At 47.3% G+C, this 22,468-nt stretch overlaps 2 protein-coding genes across 4 annotated transcripts; both read left to right on the forward strand.

Annotated features, from left to right (window-relative positions):
• Positions 1–333: 333 nt before the first annotated feature.
• Positions 334–6,708, forward strand: fgf11.L (fibroblast growth factor 11 L homeolog). The gene is made up of 5 exons (XM_018253916.2): positions 334–1,660; positions 2,372–2,482; positions 5,138–5,241; positions 5,943–6,141; positions 6,561–6,708. Exons 1-5 carry the CDS (start codon positions 1,468–1,470, stop codon positions 6,659–6,661), a joined length of 708 nt encoding a protein of 235 aa, XP_018109405.2. The 5' UTR covers positions 334–1,467; the 3' UTR covers positions 6,662–6,708.
• Positions 6,709–7,124: 416 nt separating this feature from the next.
• Positions 7,125–21,034, forward strand: chrnb1.L (cholinergic receptor, nicotinic beta 1 L homeolog). 3 transcript variants are annotated; one of them, XM_018253915.2, is made up of 11 exons: positions 13,954–14,061; positions 14,340–14,479; positions 15,946–15,990; positions 16,231–16,340; positions 16,475–16,583; positions 17,466–17,613; positions 17,924–18,115; positions 19,014–19,237; positions 19,419–19,582; positions 20,087–20,234; positions 20,768–21,034. In XM_018253915.2, exons 1-11 carry the CDS (start codon positions 14,001–14,003, stop codon positions 20,906–20,908), a joined length of 1,482 nt encoding a protein of 493 aa, XP_018109404.1. In that variant the 5' UTR covers positions 13,954–14,000; the 3' UTR covers positions 20,909–21,034. The 3 variants fall into 3 exon arrangements, with proteins under 3 accessions (XP_041443350.1, XP_041443351.1, XP_018109404.1); XM_041587416.1 differs by lacking the exons at positions 13,954–14,061; positions 14,340–14,479 and adding an exon at positions 7,125–7,493; XM_041587417.1 differs by lacking the exons at positions 13,954–14,061; positions 14,340–14,479 and adding an exon at positions 7,384–7,918.
• Positions 21,035–22,468: the final 1,434 nt, after the last annotated feature.

Raw genomic sequence — 22,468 nt, forward strand, 5'->3', positions numbered from 1 at the left:
TGTTCACGTTTGGATGACTGTGTCCCTCCCGCTCCCCCTTCCCTCTAATTCTGATCAATTTTCTGATTAACTGAGAGTCTGGCGGCCGTGTGTATATATTATATATATCTCTCTCTGGGCAGCGGCGCAGCATGGGGGCTGGGAGGGAGCATAGAGTGCCCAGCGGAGACTGCAAGACTGGCACCCCCACCTTATCTCATGTACACTCACTGGCACACTCATACTCACTGGCACACTCACTGGCACATACTCACAGACTCATACTTACTGGCACACTCACTGGCACACTCATACTCACGGGCACACTCATACTCACGGGCACACTCATACTCACGGGCACACTCATACTCACGGGCACACTCATACTCATGGGCACACTCATACTCATGGGCACACTCATACTCACTGCCAGACACATACTCAACACCAGATTCATACTCATGGGCACACTCATACTCATGGGCACACTCATACTCACTGGCACACTCATACTCACTGCCTGTGCCATACAAAGGTTACTGTGTGTGCCCCTCGGTGTTGGTGGAATAACTTCTGTTTAACAGTCACAGCCCTCAACTCATCACATCTGCCCTTTTCCTGAAACCCCAGGAGCTGACGCTCTGCTAACCTTACACTGACCCCCAGACACAGGAAGGAGTTGGCAGGAATCCCTGGCAGGAAAGTCTCACTCGCTGTTCTTGGCGCTCGTCCCACCGCTCAACATTCACTTGTAATAAAACTGTCAGCTGCTGGCGGCACAGTGTTTGGGCTGGAACCAGTGAGATGGAACTGAGAGGCGGCAGGGGCCACAAGTGCCCAAATTCACCCCCAGCCCCACTGTAAAGTTTAAGGTTTAGGGGGCATACGTGGGTTCTAGTGATACACTGGGGGGAGATAGAGGGGCCACTCCAGGAATATATTACATATTTGCCTTTATTCCCATACAGGGGCACATGCTGAGTGAGTGGGTGGGGGAGTGAGTGGGTGGATGAGTGGGTGAGTAAGTGAGTGTGTGGGTGAGTAAGTGAGTGGGTGGATGAGTGTTTGTGCAGCAAAGGAAAAGGAGGTCAATGTCACACCTTCCACACCCTCACACACTGATGTGACTGGAGTCTCCTGGCTGCTGAGATGTCAGACATTGTTCCTCACACCTCCCTGGTCCCATCCATTTGCCTCCTGACAGTTAAACAGGGGGGGGAGGGAGGCGGAGAGAGAGGATTGGGGGGGCCCAGTGAGCACCGAGGGGAAGGGAGAGGCTCAGACTCACAATGAGACAATAACGGAGCTGGGACAGAGAAGGAACTCGTGGGGAGAAGGTTCTGTTGAGCCCAGGATGGAAATGCTGGACCCCAATAACCAGGAGACAGATTAGTGGAAGGAGACCCCCAATCCTAAATGTAAATCACTGGGAGATGTTGCCTTTGGATCGACACCTGCTCTGAGGGGCCACACTCGTTGCTGAAGGGAATGGCAGCTTTGGCGAGTTCTCTTATTCGACAGAAGCGAGAGGTTCGGGAATCGGTGGGACCTCGTCCTGTTCCCCCACAAAGGAAAGTCTGTCCCAGAGGAACCAAGTCCCTGTGCCAGAAACAACTTCTCATCCTGGTCTCCAAAGTCCGGCTCTGTGGGGCCCAACTGGGGACACAAGAAAAGGACTCAGGTGAGTGGGGGGTTCAGACATGGGGAGAGAAGGTAGAGAACTTTGGGGGTGTAAGACAATCCAGTAGAGAAAAAACACAGAGCGGGAGAGGCAAATGGAGAGTCACTCAGTGAGTGGGAGAGATGACAAGACTTTGGAAAGGCAAGGAGTGCCTGTGAGTGTGGGATAGTGCAAATTACTGAGGATAAATCACTAATAGACTAGTGAGAACCTGCTGCCGTTCCTTTGCTGACCCCAAATTCACACCTAATTCCAACTGCCCCGACATTACAGACCCTAAGCTTCTGTTATTCCTTTCCTAACCCCCCATGTCACTAGACCCTGTTTCTGCACCTCCTCTACTTTCCCATCACCCCCAACTATTCTTTCCTTGCCCAACATCTTCTCTTGTGCTTCTCCCCTGCTGTCCCTCCCCCACCCAGAGAAGTGCCATTGCATCTCTTGCTCTGCTGTCCCCTCCATTCCTCCCCCTGCCAGCCTGTCTGTATAATGGATTGAGTGCTCGCTCCCGCGGGACAGAAAGATGAAAGAAACCAGGTCACGGGCATTTGGAAGGAGAAAAAAAAGAGAATGATTAAAAATTTCTAGAGGGAGAAGAGGAAAAGGGAGAGGATGGGGTGGTTGTGTCGAGCTTGAGTTACTAGTATTAATATCACTCATCCCCAACCTTCCTATGTTTTGTACCCCCTTCTCCTCCAATTCACCCCATAGAGCCACAGCTGAAAGGCATTATCACTCGGTTGGTCAGTAGAGTTGGATTTTACCTTCAACTTCTCCCAGATGGTACCATCCAGGGTTCAAAAGAAGAGGGAAACCCATACAGTGAGTATGAATCAGAACTGGACCAAAACACAAGGACTTGCTTAGAACTCTCTAGACAGAGGAGAGGACCTGATCCGAGCCTGATCTCAACTCAAACACGCTGAGTTTCTCAGTCTTTTACACTGAACAATGAGGGAAAACTAGACTTTGAGATAGAGCTTGACATAAGAGGTCACAGCCTTCTAGAGTCAATAATAACGGCTTGGTTGGAACCACCTAAATGAGACTGAAATGGTTGTTCACCTCAACTCCTAGACTCCAGTATAAAGGCCATTAATAACCACCAAGAATCAGAAAAGAGGTCCAGAATATCTAAACCTAAGGTAGTACAATCTCCCAAACTGAAGAGCAAGAGTCTGGTACCAACCATGTATATGAAAGAGCTTGGCCTAGTCTGAAATGTAATCAGTTGGGTATACCCACCAGCCCTATTCATAACCCTCACAAAATCTTTATCCAAAACCTGAGGGACATCTAGACCCAAACACAAGGGCTCAGTGAGCACCCTACAAGAAGAACTGCAGTAGGAAGCCATGAAAGGATTTAGACAGGAGAAAAAAAAGATCTGCAATGAGGGCTTTTCATTATAAAATAGCACAGGATCTCTTCATCTCTCCCTGGTTGACATAAGACCAGAACCCAAAGTCACATTTTTACTCAATTATGGATAAAACTGGAGCAGAAATAGGTTGTAAGATAATTAGATATTATCTCAGGCGGATCAGGCAGGAAGAACTCAAATTAAATGCAATGTGAGCTCCACATTAATTCCAAGCACACACATCTACAGGCATGGAGTGCTGCATAATGTAAGACCAACCCAAATATTCTGTGCTCAGGCTCCAGCCCACATACTAACTGTATCATCTCATCTGATACGATCATTGCTATATCACATAGGATCTCCCCAAATATAAGCCGGTTGGAAAGCATTTTCGGGAGATTTGTTGCCTGCAGTAGAATTATCACAGGCAACAAACCTGGATAAGGAGAAACCCCTCCAACAGAGACTAGATGATATAGGGAGGCCCTGCCACAGAGACTAAATATAAGCAGAACTAGAAGATAAATAAAACACCCTTGCACAGAGACTAGAAGATAATGAGAAGCCCTCCAACATAGACTAGAAGAACAGGAGAACCCCCTTCCATTGAGACTAAAGGGTAAAGTGAATCGTCCTCCCATAGAGACTAGAAGATAAGGAGAAACTCCTACCGAAATTAGATGAAAAAGGGAGCCACCTCCCACAGAGACTTGAAAATATGGAAAACCCTAGAAGATAGGGGAGAGCGAGAACATTCCTTTTGCATAGATTTGAAGACAAGGAGAAGCCCTCCAACAGAGACTAGGAGATAAGGAGAATATTCTACCACAGAGACTAGAAGATAAGGAAGAACCCCCTCTCATAAAAATACGAGATAAAAACCCTACTAGAGAGAGTAGAAGAAATGGAGAACTCCAACCCACCAAGACTTGAAGAAATGGATCTCTTCCCACCAAGACTAGAGGGTAAAGGCCGGAACTCCTTCCAAATAGAGTAGCAACCCCTTCCCCCACAGAGAATAGAAGGTGTGAAGAACCTCCTACAAGATAAAAAAAATCCCTGCCACAGACACCAGAAGATATGGAGGACCCCCTCCCAAAGAGATTAGACTACAGGGAGAACCAACAGACACTAGAATATAGAGGGGACCCCTCACACAGGCTAGACAATAAAAGGAAGCCCCTCCCACAGACGCTAGAAGAGAGAGAGAACCACCTCCGACATAGACTAGTAGGTAAGGAGAACCCCCTGCCACTAGGGTTGCCACCTGGCCAGTATTTTACCAGCCTGAGCGGTAATAATGATGGCTGATCCCAATGTTATTAATAGGGAATAAAGATAAATATATAGGAAGGTCAGTGATCCCAATGTTATTAATAGGGAATAAAGATAAATATATAGGAAGGTCAGTGATCCCAATGTTATTAATAGGGAATAAAGATAAATATATAGGAAGGCCAGTGATCCCAATGTTATTAATAGGGAATAAAGATAAATATATAGGAAGGTCAGTGATCCCAATGTTATTAATAGGGAATAAAGATAAATATATAGGAAGGTCAGTGATCCCAATGTTATTAATAGGGAATAAAGATAAATATATAGGAAGGTCAGTGATCCCAATGTTACCACAAAGACTAGGAGATAAAGGGAAAACTTTCCACAGAAAATATAAGATATGGGAACCTTTCCCACAGACAATAGAAGGGAAAGAGAAGCGCCTCACACAAAGATTAGAGGATAAAAAGAACCCTCCACAGACACTAGAAGATAAATTAGAACCAAGAATATAGGGAGAACCATGGAGACAGTATAGAGGGAACCAGACTAGAAGATAAAGGGAATCCCCTCCTGCAGAGGCTAAAAGAAGGCAAATCCCACCCACAGACACTAGAACATGAGGCCCCCATGTCACATAGACTAGAAGATGAGGAGACCCCACCAGTAAGCAGAAGAAACACAACACACAATGCTGCAGAACATGACAATAAAATGAATTTTGTTCAGAGACCCTGTTTAAAGCTCCCCACTTTCTCCCCCCCCCCCGTTCTTCTTTCCCTCCAACTGTGACCCCTGCCTCTGCCCCCTCCCTCCTCTTGTTGTCTCTGCAGCTCTGTTCAATGTCATCCCAGTAGGTCTACGTGTGGTGGCCATTCAGAGCTCAGCTTGTGGTCAGTATGTGGCGATGAATTGCGAAGGTCACCTGTACAGCTCAGTAAGCTCCTCCTCTTTCTTCTGACCCCCCCACCTTGTGCACCTCTTCTCTTTTCATTTTATCTACACCCCCCTCTTTCTTCCCTTAACCACAACCTGCCCAATGCTCCATACTTTATCCCAAATTCCCTCCATCTCCCCCTCCACTTCATCTCTATCTGACCCACTTTCTTCTTCCCTTGACCTGAAACCATCTCATTATTCTCAACCTCCTCCTTCTTTCTTTCTCCCATCTTTCCTTCACCCTTAACTGCCCCCCACTTTCCTCTCTCTCTTGCCATAACCCAGTTCTTAATGCTAAATATAGAGACACTAAACACCAGAGCGTAGGTGAGAAGTGGGAATTCCCTGTATGTTTTTCATTTACCCATTGAGAGACGGGAAGGGAGAAAAGTGTTTCCCGGGGAAGAGATATCGGGAGCTGAAAGAACCTGCAACTGGATGCCAGGATGGGGTACCCCACTTGCTTCCTATACTAAGCATGGGGGTGAAGTCTCTGGATTAATGGGGAGAGGGAGGTAGAACCCCAAACCTGTAGTGTGATAAGTAGCCGGTGATACCCGACAGCCTAGGGACCCAGATTAAGTTCTAATACCCTGTAATGCCCCCTAAGAGCTGGCACAGGGAAGACTAATAGACTATAGACTTAAATTCATGGGAGGTCTCCTCACTAAATTCCTTGATCCTCTCTCTCTGTTTCAGCTTCACTTTACGGCCGAGTGTCAGTTTAAAGAGAGCGTCTTTGAGAGTTACTTTGTCACCTACTCCTCTACCCTCTACCGCCAACGCAGCTCTGGCCGCTGCTGGTACCTGGGCATTTGTAAAGATGGTAGAGCCATGGAGGGCAATAGGGTGAAGAGGCATCGGCCAGCGGCTCACTTCTTGCCCAAGCTCAGTGAAGGTGAGGAACGAGGGGCATCTGGGGGGATGTGGGAAGGAAATGTGGAAATGGCACTAATTCTGTGTCTCATCTTACTCCTTTCCCCAAATTCTCCCTCAACTGTCTCTAAAAACTCCTTGCTACACCCTCTGCCTCCCCAACCTATTGCTACTCTCCTAAATCTCCTCTTCTTCCCTTCCACTCCCTCATTTTATCTTCCTCACCCTTCTAACCCGCCATCTTTGCTTCTTCATTCTTACCTTCCTCACAATACCCAACAAAATCCTCCTACTCCCCAAATCTCAACCCTTTCATTAAATCCTCACCTCTGTTTATTGCTCATCCACATCTGCCTCCACTTGCCCCTGTGCCCATCTACTTCTCTTCCACATTCTCCATCATCCCCCAATCTGTGTCCTACCCACTCACTTATTTTACAGTTGCACTTTATAAAGAACCCTCTTTACATGATGTGGTTAAAGCATCTCCAAAAAGAAGACTGACCCCTAAACCCAGTGCCAGGCTCAGGGGGGCACGGTGAAGAGGCTGAGAATGGAGGTGAAGGCCAGCAGATAGACAAGGAACAAGCAAGATCAGAGTGGGGAGGGTGCAAGAGAAAAGATGTGGGGAAGGACGCAAGAGAACAGAGGTGGGGCATGGCTTGCTGATGTTATAGAGATCTATGGGGGAGTAAAACTGCCATATTGGGGCAGGACTTGTGAAGAGTTGATGAAGATGATCAAGACCTTTAGGAAGAGGTGGGAAGGTCAGGGTGGAGGGTTACCTGGGGGAAATGCAATTTGGGGGTTCTCTTTTCTCCACACCTCCTCTGAGAAGTTTAAGATCAGATTCCAATAGGAATGGAGCTGGTTCTAGAACTGACATGAACCAATATGGCAGCCACCAGGCTTGGAGCTTTTTGTGTTCTCTCCTCTTGGCCTTTACTTGGGAATCAGAACTTTACCTCTTGGACTGATACAAATTAAACACTTGTGGGACATCTCATGCATCTTGGAACTATACCTCCAGGACACCTCATGCAGACAGCGATTTCATGGGAAATCTCATGGAACTTGGCGTTTACCTCTAGGACTGATACACCTCATGAAGACATGCATCATGGGAAATCTCATGGAACTTGGGCGTTTACCTCTAGGACTGATACTCCTCACAATGACTTGTGTGATTTGAAACTCAAGGTATCGCTTTGTAGCCCTACAATTAATTCAGGGGACTTTACCCATAGGACTAATATATTTGGACAGTGCCTGATTGGACGATGGGCTTTACCTCTAGGACTGATAAGAGGTGACTTTATTGGGCTCATTATGTTGGACTTGTACCTCAAGGAAGCCGGAGTCTCTACATCTCAGGTTAGGGGACCCCTGCCTATATCTATATATATACCCTTATGTTACTATGCATCTAATGATATATAGGGGCATCTATATGTACTAGAGACAAAGCAATAATCATTCTGTACCGTTTCTACCTTGGCCATATGGGGGAGGGGCAAAATGTCTACGGACATGCAATATCCATGAATATAGATATATACCCCCAGCGCTCTCTAATCCTTGTGCTTCTATGCAGGATTTTTGTAGCCAATAAATGCGCCCGATCAGCGTCGAAGGACGGGAAATGGTTCTTGTAAAGGGGAAGTAAAATATTGGGCCCTTATATCTCATTAAGCCAAGGGCTGTGCTGTGATTCCATTTCAACCACTAAACCTTTATCTATGGCAGGAACCAAAGGGTGGCGCTGTTCTGCACAGCCTTATGGGAAGAAAAGGCCTCTGGTGAGAAGTGGTACTGCAACTAATAATCTATAAATGTATTTCTATCATTATTCTCTGCAATAACAAGAGGAATGCCAGGAAAGCTAGAGCAGTATTTCCATGTGAGTGAGCATGCTCAGTGTATAGATTTGAGTGTGAGTGAGCATGCTCAGTGTATAGATTTGAGTGTGAGTGAACATACTCAGTGTATAGATTTGAGTGTGAGTGAACATACTCAGTATATAGATTTGAGTGTGAGTGAACATACTCAGTATATAGATTTGAGTGTGAGTGAGCATGCTCAGTGTATAGATTTGAGTGTGAGTGAGCATGCTCAGTGTATAGATTTGAGTGTGAGTGAGCATGCTCAGTGTATAGATCTGAGTGTGAGTGAGCATGCTCAGTGTATAGATTTGAGTGTGAGTGAGCATGCTCAGTGTATAGATTTGAGTGTGAGTGAACATACTCAGTATATAAATTTGAGTGTGAGTGAGCATGCTCATTGTATAGATTTGAGTGTACATGCTCAGTGTATAGATTTCTGAGTGTGAGTGAACATGCTCAGTGTATAGATTTCTGAGTGTGAGTGAACATGCTCAGTGTATAGATTTCTGAGTGTGAGTGAGCATGCTCATTGTATAGATTTCTGAGTGTGAGTGAGCATGCTCAGTGTATAGATTTCTGAGTGTGAGTGAGCATGCTCAGTGTATAGGTTTCTGAGTGTGAGTGAACATGCTCAGTGTATAGATTTCTGAGTGTGAGTGAGCATGCTCAGTGTATAGATTTCTGAGTGTGAGTGAACATGCTCAGTGTATAGATTTCTGAGTGTGAGTGAGCATGCTCAGTGTATAGGTTTCTGAGTGTGAGTGAACATACTCAGTATATAGATTTGAGAGTGAGTGAGCATGCTCATTGTATAGATTTGAGTGTGAGTGAGCATGCTCATTGTATTGATTTGAGTGTGAGTAAACATACTCAGTATATAGATTTCTGAGTGTGAGTGAACATGCTCAGTATATAGATTTGAGTGTGAGTGAGCATGCTCAGTATATAGATTTGAGTGTGAGTGAGCATGCTCATTGTATAGATTTGAGTGTGAGTGAGCATGCTCAGTGTATAGATTTGAGTGTGAGTGAGCATGCTCAGTGTATAGATTTGAGTGTGAGTGAACATGCTCAGTGTATAGATTTGAGGGTGAGTGAGCATGCTCAGTGTATAGATTTGAGTGTGAGTGAACATACTCAGTATATAGATCTGAGTGTGAGTGAGCATACTCAGTGTATTGGTCCATAAGACTTGAACTTGCTGCAGAGCTTGTGGGGAATCTAATGAGCAGAACCAGCAGAACCCAAATCACCAGCCCTGCAGTAAATTCTATGAGAGGAGCAGAATCAGGTTATTGGGCAGTGAAGGATGATGGGAGATGCAGTCCAACAGCAGCTGCTGGGCCTTGGCTTGGTTTAAAAGGCAACTAACCCATATTATATGGACACCAGCACAGGAATACCCACTTTATTCAGCAAACTAGTGTCTCACTAGAACAGTGGGATCCTGTAGTTCAACAACATCCCCCCATGGACACTATTGTGCCTACATCTCCCAGCATGCTCAGCAGATGCCACAGCGTTTAGTCTGATGTAACAGGTCACATGTGTCAAGATTTCCAAGCCCGGCCGCCATGTTTTCCCCCATAATGCAACGTTGATAAGCGCAGGAGGGACTGAGCAGCACTGAGCGCAACTATACGGGAACATCTGGACTTTTAATAAACTGAGGGAAACTGCAGGGCCGCAACTTGTGGATGGACATGAACCCCCCAAATGTTCTGACCCGTGTTTATTATAAAAGGACTAAATGGATCCCATTATTTGCCTCAATCACCTTTTCATTTCACTACAAAATCTGCTCAGGGCTATTTGTTTGGGGGAGGGGTGTGTATTGGGGGAGGGGTTTATTAGGGAGGGGTGTGTATTGGGGGAGGGGTTTATTAGGGAGGGGTGTATATTGGGGGTGTATTGAGGGAGGGGTTTATTAGGGAGGGGTGTGTTGGGGAGGGGTGTATTGAGGGAGGGGTTTATTAATGAGGGGGTGTTGGGGGAGGGGTGTATTGGGGAGGGGTTTATTAGGGAGGGGTGTATTGGGGAGGGGTGTATTGGGGGAGGGGTTTATTAGGGAGGGGTTTATTAAGGAAAGTGTGTATTGGGGGAGGGGTTTATTAAGGAGAGTGTGTATTGGGGAGGGTGTAATGGGGAGGGGTTTATTAAGGAGAGTGTGTATTGGGGGAGGGGTGTATTTGTCCATTAAATGCAGGGAGTTCAAGTCCATCCAGGGCACAGTGTGGGAGGAGCTTAAATAAGACAAAATTTGAATAACCACTTCTGGTTGGGTGTTTTTTTTTATCAGTGGGCGTGGCTGATTTTCACTGCACACTGGGGGTTCTGAAGCCCCAAATGCACAAATTGAGCCTATTCAGAAGCTGCTGAAATTCCTGTGGCCACCAGGGGGGGGGGTGTAGAACCCCCATATTCAGGGTAAGAACTCCCAGCAGTGCAGGGGGGACAGTCTCCTTTATTCTTTTATTTATTCTCCCCCACAACATAATTATAGGAATACAATTGTCACCACTGGGGGCCCCTATGAATAGAGTGCAGGGGCCCAATGGGAGGTGTTTGTTTATCCAGGGTGCGGTGTGTCCCTAATAGACTGAATGAGGCGCATGAATTGCGAGTGGCTGCACACAATCAATCTCGCTGTCCTTGCTGCGGGCACTGGCCATTCCCATGCAGGAGTCGCTGCCAGAGAAGCAATTGCTGCAACATCGCATGTGGCACCCGGCCAGCCCTCCTTCTGCTCCTCGTTTTCTCTCGTCTCCTTGGCAGGAATTCCACTTACATTGACTGCATAATAAAGGTGAACTATCCCAACCCTACTCTCCCCTCCCCCAGGGCCCGAGGGGTTAATACACTGCTCCCCCAGTGACATTGGCGCATTACTTTCAAGGTCTCCTTGCCCATAACTGTCAGGGGAAAACTGTCAATCAAAAGGGCACATGAGGCTTTTCCCCTCTGCAGAGAGGACACATAGGGTTAAGTCTTACTGCATTGGCCACAGTACAACTGCCCAGGACATGTATAGTGATATCAAGTACAACATGGATAACAAAGGATCTGATAGTTATAGTTCAGCTACATCTCAAGCAAAATTGTGTGTTTATGAGTCGGACTGAATGTCATTTTACTATATTTCGGCACATTCCACTTTCTCTCTGGTCCCCAAATGGGAACTCATCTACCAAGGTGCCATTAAATATTATGTCCAGACCTGAATGAAAGGGCAAATCAGTGACCATTTACTGAATTTGGAAACAGGTACAAAGAGGGCCATGAATTCTGGGAGTAGTAGTTCAATAAGGCCGAGCAGTATCAGACTCTAATAATAAACCTACAACTGGATGAAGATTATTGACTCATAATTATGACACCAATACAGAGCAGACAATATAGGGGCACCTCTGGGTACAGTCATGGATAGTCATAGAACTAAACCTCCAACATGGAGACAGTAGGGCAAGATGGAGACAGTAGCACAAGGTGGAGACAGTAGGACAAGACGGAGACAGTAGGGCAAGATGGAGACAGTAGGACAAGGTGGAGACAGTAGGACAAGATGGAGACAGTAGGACAAGATGGAGACAGTAGGACAAGATGGAGACAGTAGGACAAGATGGAGACAGTAGGGCAAGATGGAGACAGTAGGACAAGATGGAGACAGTAGGACAAGGTGGAGACAGTAGGGCAAGGTGGAGACAGTAGGACAAGGTGGAGACAGTAGGACAAGATGCAGACAGTAGGACAAGATGGAGACAGTAGGACAAGGTGGAGACAGTAGGACAAGATGGAGACAGTAGGACAAGATGGAGACAGTAGGACAAGGTGGAGACAGTAGGACGAGATGGAGACAGTAGGACAAGGTGGAGACAGTAGGACAAGGTGGAGACAGCCAGGACCAAGGTTGGAGACAGTAGGACAAGTGGAGACAGTAGGACAAGTGGAGACAGTAGGACAAGATGGAGACAGTAGGACAAGATGGAGACAGTAGCGACAAGATGCGAGACAGTAGGACAAAGGTGGCAGACAGTAGGACCAAGATGCAGACAGTAGGACAAGATGGAGACAGTAGGACAAGGTGGAGACAGTAGGACCAAGATGAGACAGTTGGACAAGATGGAGACAGTAGGACAAGTGGAGACAGTAGACAAGATGGAACAGTAGGACTGGAGACAGTAGACAAGTGGAGACAGTAGGACAAGATGGAGACAGTAGACAAGATGGAACAGTAGGACAAGGTGAGACATAGACAAGATGGAGACAGTAGGGACAAGATGGAGACAGTAGGACAAGATGGAGACAGACAGACAGACAAGAGAGTAGACACAGTAGGACAAGGTGAGACAGTAGGCAAGGTGGAGACGACAGGTGGAGACAGTAGGACAAGGTGGAGACAGTAGGACAAGATGGAAGAGCAGTAGGACAAGATGGAGACAGTAGGACAAGATGGAGACAGGTAGACAAGATGAGACAGTAGGGGACAAGGTGGAGACAGTAGGACAAGATGCAGACAGTAGGACAAGATGGAGACAGTAGGACAAGGTGGAGACAGTAGGACAAGATGGAGACAGTTGGACAAGATGGAGACAGTAGGACAAGGTGGAGACAGTAGGACGAGATGGAGACAGTAGGACAAGGTGGAGACAGTAGGACAAGGTGGAGACAGTAGGACAAGGTGGAGACAGTAGGACAAGATGGAGACAGTAGGACAAGATGGAGACAGTAGGACAAGATGGAGACAGTAGAACAAGATGGAGACAGTAGGACAAGATGGAGACAGTAGGACAAGATAAAGACAGTAGAACAAGATGGAGACAGTAGGACAAGGTGGAGACAGTAGGACAAGATAAAGACAGTAGAACAAGATGGAGACAGTAGGACAAGATGGAGACAGTAGGAGAAGATGGAGACAGTAGGACAAGATGGAGACAGTAGGACAAGATGGAGACAGTAGGACAAGATATCCAGAAAACGCAAGGTTCTGAGCTTTCTGTATAACAGGTCCCGTACCTGTATATAAATTCAGACGTGAGCTATTTTCTGTGGGAGCTGTATGCTGCTGCCCCTTACGGCTGATATGGGACATTACCACAAAACTACAACTGTCCAGAAATGTTTTTCGAGACTGCTCAGAGCTTTACCCATAATCCTGTGCACTAGAGACACATTGTATAGAACAGGGATCCCCAACCTTTTTCACCCGTGAGCAACATTCGGATGTAAAAAGAGTTGGGGAGCAACACAAGCATAAAAAATGTTCCTGGATGGAGCCAAATAAGGGCTGTGATTGGCTATTGGTAGCCCATATGTGGACTGGCAGCCTACAGGAGGCTCTCTTTACCATTACACCTGGTTTTTATACAACTAAAACTTGCCTCCAAGCCTGGAATTCAAAAATAATCACCTGCTTTGAGGCCACTGGGAGCAACATCCAAGGGGTTGGGGGGCAACATGTTACTCACGAGCTATTGGTTGGGGATCACTGGTATAGAGTATATGGTACTGGGCCAAGAGAGATTAAGGACATAAAGAGCTGAATTCACCAGCACTTGGCACAATCCTACCCAGAATGCCCAGGACTAGTGTAGCCCTACTGCCCCGTGTGCTTCTAATCTGGACTTTCACACCAGCCTAGTGTTGTCTGGGGCTGCTGGGAAGTGGAGTTCTGTAACTGCTGGAATGCTGGGAAATCTTCTGTAACAGCTGGAATGCTGGGAAGTGGAGTTCTGTAACAGCTGGAATGCTGGGAAATCTTCTGTAACAGCTGAAAAGACACAGAGGCTGCTGGGAAGTGAAGTTGAGGAAGGAAATATATGATGGGCCGGGGCCAATAGGAAGGGAATGTTGGATTAGTTGCCGGGCAGGAATGTGTGAGATGTTTATTTCTGGCAGGGACAGGTGCTGGGGGGTCGGGGGGGGGATATTTGTACACAGACCCCCTGTCAGTCAAACGGGAGCCAATTGCAGGGGGGGAGCAGTGGGACAGAAACACAGACATGATGGAGGAGCAGAGGGGAGCTCTGCTGTGGCCCCTGATTTGGGGGTTATTACTGATTGGTGAGCAGAGAATTGTGGGGGGAAATAAGAGTTGGTGGGGGCAGACAAGAGACAGGACTGGGTGAATGAGACGAGTTGTATGGGGGAGTCAGAGGGGTAATTACAGGGTTAATAGGAGGGGGTGCATTTAAAGGGGAAGGAAACATTGTATAGAGATATTTTAGATTTGATACAAAATTGGTGGGATTATTTTAGCCCTTACTGAATGTGCAGCCGGGGGGCCCCAGGAGAGAAATAGGTGAAATGGGGCAGTAAAAGTGTGAATATTGACCCCCCAGGAACACAAGCCCTAGACAAAGAGGCGCAACTGAGGGACAAAGTGTTTGAGAATTACAACATCAATGTCCGACCCGCGAGGACCCCCGATCAGAGAGTTGTGGTGCAGGTGGGAATGACCCTCGCGCAGCTCATCAGTGTGGTGAGTCCCTCGTCTCTTACACACAACAGCGGGTGTATTGTGTAATGGGGGGACAGCGGGTGTATTGTGTAATGGGGGGACAGCGTATTGTGTAATGGGGGGACAGCGTATTGTGTAATGGGGGGACAGCGTATTGTGTAATGGGGGACAGCGTATTGTGTAAGTGGGGGGACAGCGGGTGTATTGTGTAATGGGGGGACAGCGGGTGTATTGTGGTAATGGGGGACAGCGTATTGTGTAATGGGGGGACAGCGTATTGTGTAATGGGGGGACAGCGTATTGTGTAATGGGGGACAGCGTATTGTGTAATGGGGGGACAGCGGGTGTATTGTGTAATGGGGGGACAGCGGGTGTATTGTGTAATGGGGGGACAGCGTATTGTGTAATGGGGGACAGCGTATTGTGTAATGGGGGACAGCGTATTGTGTAATGGGGGGACAGCGTATTGTGTAATGGGGGACAGCGGGTGTATTGTGTAATGGGGGGACACGGTTGATAAGCGGGGTGGTATTGGTGTAATGGGGGGACAGCGTATTGTGTAATGGGGGGACAGCGTATTGTGTAAATGGGGGGACAGCGGGTGTATTGGTGTAATGGGGGGACAGCGGGTGTATTGTGTAATGGGGGGACAGCGTATTGTGTAAGTGGGGGGACAGCGTATTGTGTAATGGGGGGACAGCGGGTGTATTGTGTAATGGGGGGACAGCGGGTGTATTGTGTAATGGGGGGACAGCGGGTGTTATGTGTTAATGGGGGACAGCGTATTGTGTAATGGGGGGACAGCGTATTGTGTAATGGCGGGGACAGCGTATTGTGTAATGGGGGGACAGCGTATTGTGTATGGGGGGACAGCGTATTGTGTAATGGGGGGACAGCGGTGTATTGTGTAATGGGGGGACAGCGTATTGTGTAATGGGGGGACAGCGGGTGTATTGTGTAATGGGGGACAGCGTATTGTGTAATGGGGGACAGCGTATTGTGTAATGGGGGGACAGCGGGTGTATTGTTGTAATGGGGGGACAGCGTATTGTGTAATGGGGGGACAGCAGGTGTATTGGTGTAATGGGGGGACAGCGGGTGTATTGTGTAATGGGGGGACAGTGGGTGTATTGTGTAATGGGGGGACAGCGTATTTTGTAATGGGGGGACAGCGGGTGTATTGTGTAATGGGGGGACAGCGGGTGTATTGTGTAATGGGGGGACAGCGTATTGTATAATGGGGGGACAGCGGGTGTATTGTGTAATGGGGGGACACAGAGGGGTCAGTACTACAAGACCAGACTTCCCTGTAACTGGAGAGACCGTTGCTTTGCTTATGTCCATATGTCGCTACATGAACAACAAGTAACAAGAAGATCCAGTCTGTGACAGATATTGGGGTACAGAGACACTGACATACAGTGAAGAGGGGTGACGGCAGTTACGCAGAGTGGGGGCACATATAACACCTTTATTGTCTCCCACAGAGTGAAAAAGATGAGGAACTGAAGACTAAAGTTTACCTGGAAATGGTTTGTACCCAACAGTGTTGTGCCCCCCTCCTTTATCTACCCCACTGCCCCCCTCCTTTATCAGTTACCCCTTTATCTACCCCACTGCCCCCCTCCTTTATCAGTTACCCCTTTATCTACCCCACTGCCCCCCTCCTTTATCAGTTACCCCTTTATCTACTCCACTGCCCCCTCCTTTCTTAATTACCCCTTTATCTCCCCAACTGCCCCCCTCTATGACTCACTCTGTTCTCCCCTAAGGCCTGGAACGATCAGCGACTCTCGTGGGACCCCAAACAATACGGGGGCATTGAGTCCCTGAGAATCTCATCCTCCCAGGTCTGGACCCCCGATATTGTTCTGATGAATAAGTAAGTGATTTCTACCCCCATCTTGTATTCTCCCCTCAACCCCCACCCTCATTCTCGTTCTCCCTCCGCAAATGTTACATCGTCCCCCCCAGTTTCCCTTACTGACCCCCAACATGTCCCTTCCCTCTCCCCAGTAACGACGGCAATTTCAACTTTGCTCTACAAGTGGATGTTCTGGTCTCCCCCAATGGCAATGTCACGTGGCACCCCCCCGGCCTGTATGTCAGCAGCTGCAGCATTGAGGTACCTGCCCCCCACACTCTTGAACCCTCATAGTGGCGCCAAGTTGTACCCCCAGGGTACCCCCACATCACCTGACGTGTCTAACGCTGAGTACCAGTCACTGCCAGTAATCAGTGCCCACAACAGTGCCAGCGTCTGGACTGACTAATCAGTGCCAGTGTGAGTAGGGATAGTAGTGCCTGACTGAGTAGGAATAGTAGTGCCAGTTTGCATAGGGATAGTAGTGCCAGGCTGTGTATGGAATGCAGTGCCAGGCTAAGTTAGGATAGTAGTGCCTGACTGAGTAGGAATAGTAGTGCCAGTTTGCATAGGGATAGTAGTGCCAGGCTGTGTATGGAATGCAGTGCCAGGCTAAGTTAGGATAGTAGTGCCTGACTGAGTAGGGATAGTAGTGCCAGTTTGCATAGGGATAGTAGTGCCAGGCTGTGTATGGAATGCAGTGCCAGGCTAAGTTAGGATAGTAGTGCCTGACTGAGTAGGGATAGTAGTGCCTGACTGAGTAGGAATAGTAGTGCCAGTGTGAGTAGGGATAGTAGTGCCAGGCTAAGTATGAAATGCAGTGCCAGTGTGAGTAGGGATAGTAGTGCCAGGCTAAGTAGGGAAAGTAGTGCCTGACTGAGTAGGGATAGTACTGCCAGTTTGAGCAGGGATAGTAGTGCCAGTTTGAGTAGGGATAGTAGTGCCCGACTGAGTAGGGATAGTAGTGCCAGTTTGAGTAGGGATAGTAGTGTCAGTGTGAGTAGGGATAGTAGTGCCAGGCTAAGTAGGGATAGTAGTGCCAGGCTGAGTATGAAATGCAGTGGCAGTGTGAGTAGGGAAAGCCGGTTGAGTGTAATATCATTAATGCAATGTATATAATTAGAGGTGCCACTCTGCCCGCAGGTACAGTACTACCCATTTGACTGGCAGAACTGCAGCATGGTATTCCGCTCATACACCTATGGGGCTGATGAGGTGACCCTGGTACATCCCAAAGATGCCAATGGCAAAGAAGTGACCCAGGCTGTGATCTTCCCCAACACCTTTGAGGGTCAGTGACTGTGGGGTAGATGAGATGGGGGGGCATTGTGATTGGAAATTTAAGGGTCATTGGGGTGTTTGTAGTGGGCAGGGCTACTCCTGATACCAGTTTGGGGCATCATGCTTAGGGAGGGGTGAGAAGCTGCTGCGGGGGGGGGGATAGGGGAGATGAAGAACTAAATTGTTTTTGTTGGGGTACTGTTTGTGCACAGTGGGGTCCCCCAGTCTATGAACAGGGCGGAGCTTATGTACAGTAAGACTTTCCAGTCCTGTGTAGAGTATTGTCCATATTCAGCATCAGTGACTCTATCTCCTTCCAGAGAATGGTCAGTGGGTTATTCGCCACCGCTCGTCCCGCAAGAACTCCAGCCCCAACGACCCACTATACGAGGACATCACCTTCTACCTGGTCATTCAACGCAAGCCCCTCTTCTACATTGTCAACGTCATCGTGCCCTGCATCCTCATCACTATCCTGGCCATATTTGTCTTCTACCTTCCACCAGATGCAGGTCAGGACCTTCTAGTCTAGCCACAAACGGATCTGCAATCTGATATAGAATGTCACAGATAGATACTGGGGGTCTTCTGGGGGGTTGAACAAGTGTGATTAGAGGCTCAGTATGAGGGAAGCTGAGGGAGGGAAAGAGACAGAGGAGAAAAGTGAGTGCTCAAGAGTAGTGAGAGTAATGGAGAGAATGGCGGTGAGAAGAAGTGATCAAGCAGAAGAGTGAGAATGAGAAGGACATGAGTGAAGGTCAGTGAATGAGGATGGAGAAGTGGAGAGAGACAGGACTAGTGAACTTGAATGAATCAGTAAAGTTTCTTTCATTGACACAGAGACGCAGAGAAAGAGAGAGGCAAGTCCATTTGAGTGGGAAAGTGATGGGATAGACAGAGGGAGAGAAGAAAGCAGACAGATAAATGGAGTTGTGTTGATGGTGGGAAGGTAAGGTGGACTTGTACAAGGAGGGAGGGAGGAATATTGACAGGTGGGTGGTGCAGTTGAGTAGACAAGACAAGGAGTGCAAGTAGAGTGAAGACAAGTCAATGTAGATGAAGTATTAAAGTGAGGGAAGGAGGGACAGTCATAGCATGTGATGTGGAAAAGAAGGAAAAGTTGAGTGAAAGAGAGAGATTGAGTGAGTGAGTGAGTGTGCAAGGGATGTGTACTACTCAAGAGAGACAGCTTGTGAGAGCAGCGGAGAGACAGTGAGCCAGAGAAAGAGTGGGAGCATGTGAGATCATACTCTAAAAAAAGGATTCCATGCTTTTCATCTAATCTTTGTGTTTTTGGTATTTTGGGATTGTGCACCCCATAATATAAGGAACCCAATATTAAGGACCCCACACATTTCCTACAGAAGTGGGGTACTGAGACATCTTCATTCTCTGTCCCCCCCCCCCCAGGTGAGAAGATGACCCTGTCCATATTCGCTCTCCTCACACTGACTGTCTTCCTGCTGCTTCTGGCTGATAAAGTCCCCGAGACGTCTCTGGGGGTCCCCATCATTGTCAACTACCTCATATTCACAATGACCCTCGTCACCTTCTCCGTCATCTTCAGTGTGGTGGTCCTGAATCTTCATCACCGTTCCCCCAACACCCACCACATGCCCCAATGGGTCAAACAGGTAACGTACTGTCTCATTACCCCTCCCCCATGTAATATCATCAAACTTCGTGTCATTTATCAACACAAATTTACAAAGATAACAAGTAACAAATTGATGGGTTGCCAACGGTAACTGGCCAGGGTCCGTGAGGAACATCTCCCATAGACTTCTGTTGACACATTTCCTCTTCCCTCAACAGATCTTCATCCACTACCTGCCCAAATACCTGTGCATTCGCCGACCCAAACCAGAGACTCCTCTACCTGTGGCTCCTCCCCCCCGGCAAGTCACATCCACCCGCCATGCTGATGAGTATTTCATACGTAGGCCGGAAAATGACTTCTTCCTCCCCAAACAAGAAAGGTATCTCATGGGCTGGACAATGACAGGGCGTCTGTGATGTACCAATTCTGTGTGCAGATATAGAGTGGAGCTGAGTATCTGAAAGGAGATGGGTATGGAATATCTTGGATGTAGAGTGGTACTGAGTATTACAATGTACGAGTGGAGCTGAGTATCTGATAGTAGGTGCGTATTGAGTATCTTGGATGTAGAGTGGAGCTGAGTATCTGAAAGTAGATGGGTATTGAATATGTTGGATGTAGAGTGGAGCTGAGTATCTGAAAGTAGATGGGTATTGAGTATCTTGGATGTAGAGTGGAGCTGAGAATCTGAAAGTAGATGGGTATTGAATATGTTGGATGTAGAGTGGAGCTGAGTATCTGAAAGTAGATGGGTATTGAATATCTTGGATGTAGAGTGGAGCTGAGTATCTGAAAGTAGATGGGTATTGAATATGTTGGATGAAGAGTGGAGCTGAGTATTGTATAGTTGCTATATGGTGGGACTGAGTATCTCTCTACTCAGGTACCACGCAGACCCTTTCTCACGGGATATGAAATGGTTTTTGGAGGGTCCCAGTTTGGGTCTGGTTCTTCCCCGGGATCTCCAGTCTGCAGTGACTGCCATCAGGTACCTGGCACAGCAGCTACAGGAGCAAGAGGACTATGATACTGTGAGTAGGGGCACCGGGCACTAATACTGTGTAGTATCTTGTTGGGGCAGAGGGAAATTATGGTTTGCTATATGGGCTCTAAACGGGTCAGTACTTGAGCTACAGGAATAAGGAGTGATGCTCTGCAGGGTGGGTATTTGGGGTAGAGGGACAGGGAGAAATGCTCTGCAGGGTGGGTATTTGGGGTAGAGGGACAGGGAGAAATGCTCTGCAGGGTGGGTATTTGGGGTAGAGGGACAGGGAGTGATACTCTGCAGGGTGGGTATTTGGGGTAGAGGGACAGGGAGTGATGCTCTGCAGGGTGGGTATTTGGGGTAGAGGGACAGGGAGAAATGCTCTGCAGGGTGGGTATTTGGGATAGAGGGTCAGAGAGTGATACTCTGCAGGGTGGGTATTTTTGGGTAGAGGGACAGGGAGTGATACTCTGCAGGGTGGGTATTTGGGGTAGAGGGACAGAGAGAGATGCTCTGCAGGGGTGGGTACTTGTAGGTAAGTGGGACAGACCATGATGCATTTCTCTGCATGTCCCACAGCTGAAGGAAGACTGGCAGTACGTGGCAATGGTTGTTGACCGACTCTTCCTCTGGACTTTCATTGCCTTCACCAGCCTGGGGACCCTCAGTATCTTCCTGGATGCCAACTTCAACCTGCCCCCCGATACCCCATTCCCCTGAACCCCAACCCCTCAATTTCTATTCATTGTTCCAAACACAGCAGCCTCTGCCCCTTGTGTGGCCCCAACTCCTCCCATCATTCCTTGTGGCCTTGCTTTTTGGTTTTGCTGCAATAAATCTCTTTGTACAAAAACTCAGCTGTTTCCTTTCCTGACACAGGAGCTTTTATACCAATTATTATTGCCCTACCCCAGCAAGGTCCCTATCACAATCCCATCAGTCCCTGTCCCAGTGAGCTTACAATCTAAGGTCCCTATCACATTCCCATCAGTCCCTGCCCCAGTGATCTTACAATCTAAGGTCCCTATCACATTCTCATCAGTACCTGCCCCAGTGAGCTTACAATCTAAGGTCCCTATCACATTCCCATCAGTCCCTGCCCCAGTGAGCTTACAATCTAAGGTCCCTATCACATTCCCATCAGTCCCTTCAGAGCAGATATCAGCAGCACACCGTAGATATGAACAAACGTGTATTTTATTGCTTCAAATCATTTTAAACAGGGCAACGTTTCGGGCCGCCCGGGCCCTTTATCAAGCCTAGTGTTATAATTCCCACATCCATATTTAAAGCATGAGGAGGGGGTGTGGTAAAAAAAGGCCACTCCCTCTTCCTGTGACATCATACAAAATCAGTGTTATTTACTTAACCCATGATGGTCAAAATTTTTTTAAAAAATATATAAAGACTCCAGTCCATTACAGTGAACTCCATAAAATGTCCATCTTCCACCTGGTGTTCCACACACATAAAAATGTGGTGATAAAAAGTTGTGTTTAAAATTTGTGTATAAAATTTAAAAAAGACATAAAAAGGACCAATTGTGATAAACTCTAATAGTGAACATTGCAAAATTTGATAAAAAGAGAAAAGTTGTTGCTTTACATAAAAGGCACATCTTTAAATGATTAACAGCCCATTTCGCGAAATACACCCCAAAATACATAATAGATTCGAGCAGTATAATCTTTGTCACCCGAGGCCCACTCCATATCCATTCCGCATACCGCACTCAGTACACACCCGAGATACATAATGATATGCCTGGAAATGATGTCGGCACTCAGGGTATCTGCTATCAGTAACCTTTGAAAATATTTCACTAGTATACAATCACAGTCTCATATTAAATACAGGACATATACCTCTACCTAAGAAATAAACATGGCAGGTGTGTATTCTCTATTAAGGCCCCGAGGCCAAATGGTATCCAACTTGTGAATCCACATCATCTCAAGTTTCTTGAGCCTAAGTAATCTATTGCCACCCCTTCTCGGTTCTTCCACTGAATCAATTACTTGAAACTTCAGCTGACTTATGGACTGTCTGGCTGTATGGAAGTGCGAAGGAACTGGTAACGCCGTTAGGCCTCTTCGTATAGTAGATTTATGCTTAGATATCCGATCCCGAATCTTTTCAGTGGTCTCTCCCACATACAACAAACCGCATGGGCATTTCAACACATAGACCACAAATGTAGATTCACAGGTGTAATAGTTATTTATCATGTACTTTTTGCCCGAATGCGGATGGAAGAAACAACTGCCCTTAGTAATTGAA

The sequence above is a fragment of the Xenopus laevis genome, chromosome 3L (assembly GCF_017654675.1).
Source record: "Xenopus laevis strain J_2021 chromosome 3L, Xenopus_laevis_v10.1, whole genome shotgun sequence".
In the NCBI taxonomy this organism is placed as follows: domain Eukaryota; kingdom Metazoa; phylum Chordata; class Amphibia; order Anura; family Pipidae; genus Xenopus; species Xenopus laevis.

Bases quoted from the DNA above. Each gene is read 5' to 3' on its own strand.
- fgf11.L (XM_018253916.2), top strand. From the start codon at position 1,468: ATGGCAGCTTTGGCGAGTTCTCTTATTCGACAGAAGCGAGAGGTTCGG. The intron at 2,483-5,137 runs GTGAGTATGAAT...TTGTCTCTGCAG, and splicing joins AGAAGAGGGAAACCCATACA to CTCTGTTCAATGTCATCCCA. The intron at 5,242-5,942 runs GTAAGCTCCTCC...TCTCTGTTTCAG, and splicing joins AAGGTCACCTGTACAGCTCA to CTTCACTTTACGGCCGAGTG.
- chrnb1.L (XM_041587416.1), top strand. From the start codon at position 7,125: ATGCATCTTGGAACTATACCTCCAGGACACCTCATGCAGACAGCGATT. The intron at 7,494-15,945 runs GTTAGGGGACCC...TGTCTCCCACAG, and splicing joins CCGGAGTCTCTACATCTCAG to AGTGAAAAAGATGAGGAACT. The intron at 19,238-19,418 runs GTAACGTACTGT...TTCCCTCAACAG, and splicing joins TGCCCCAATGGGTCAAACAG to ATCTTCATCCACTACCTGCC.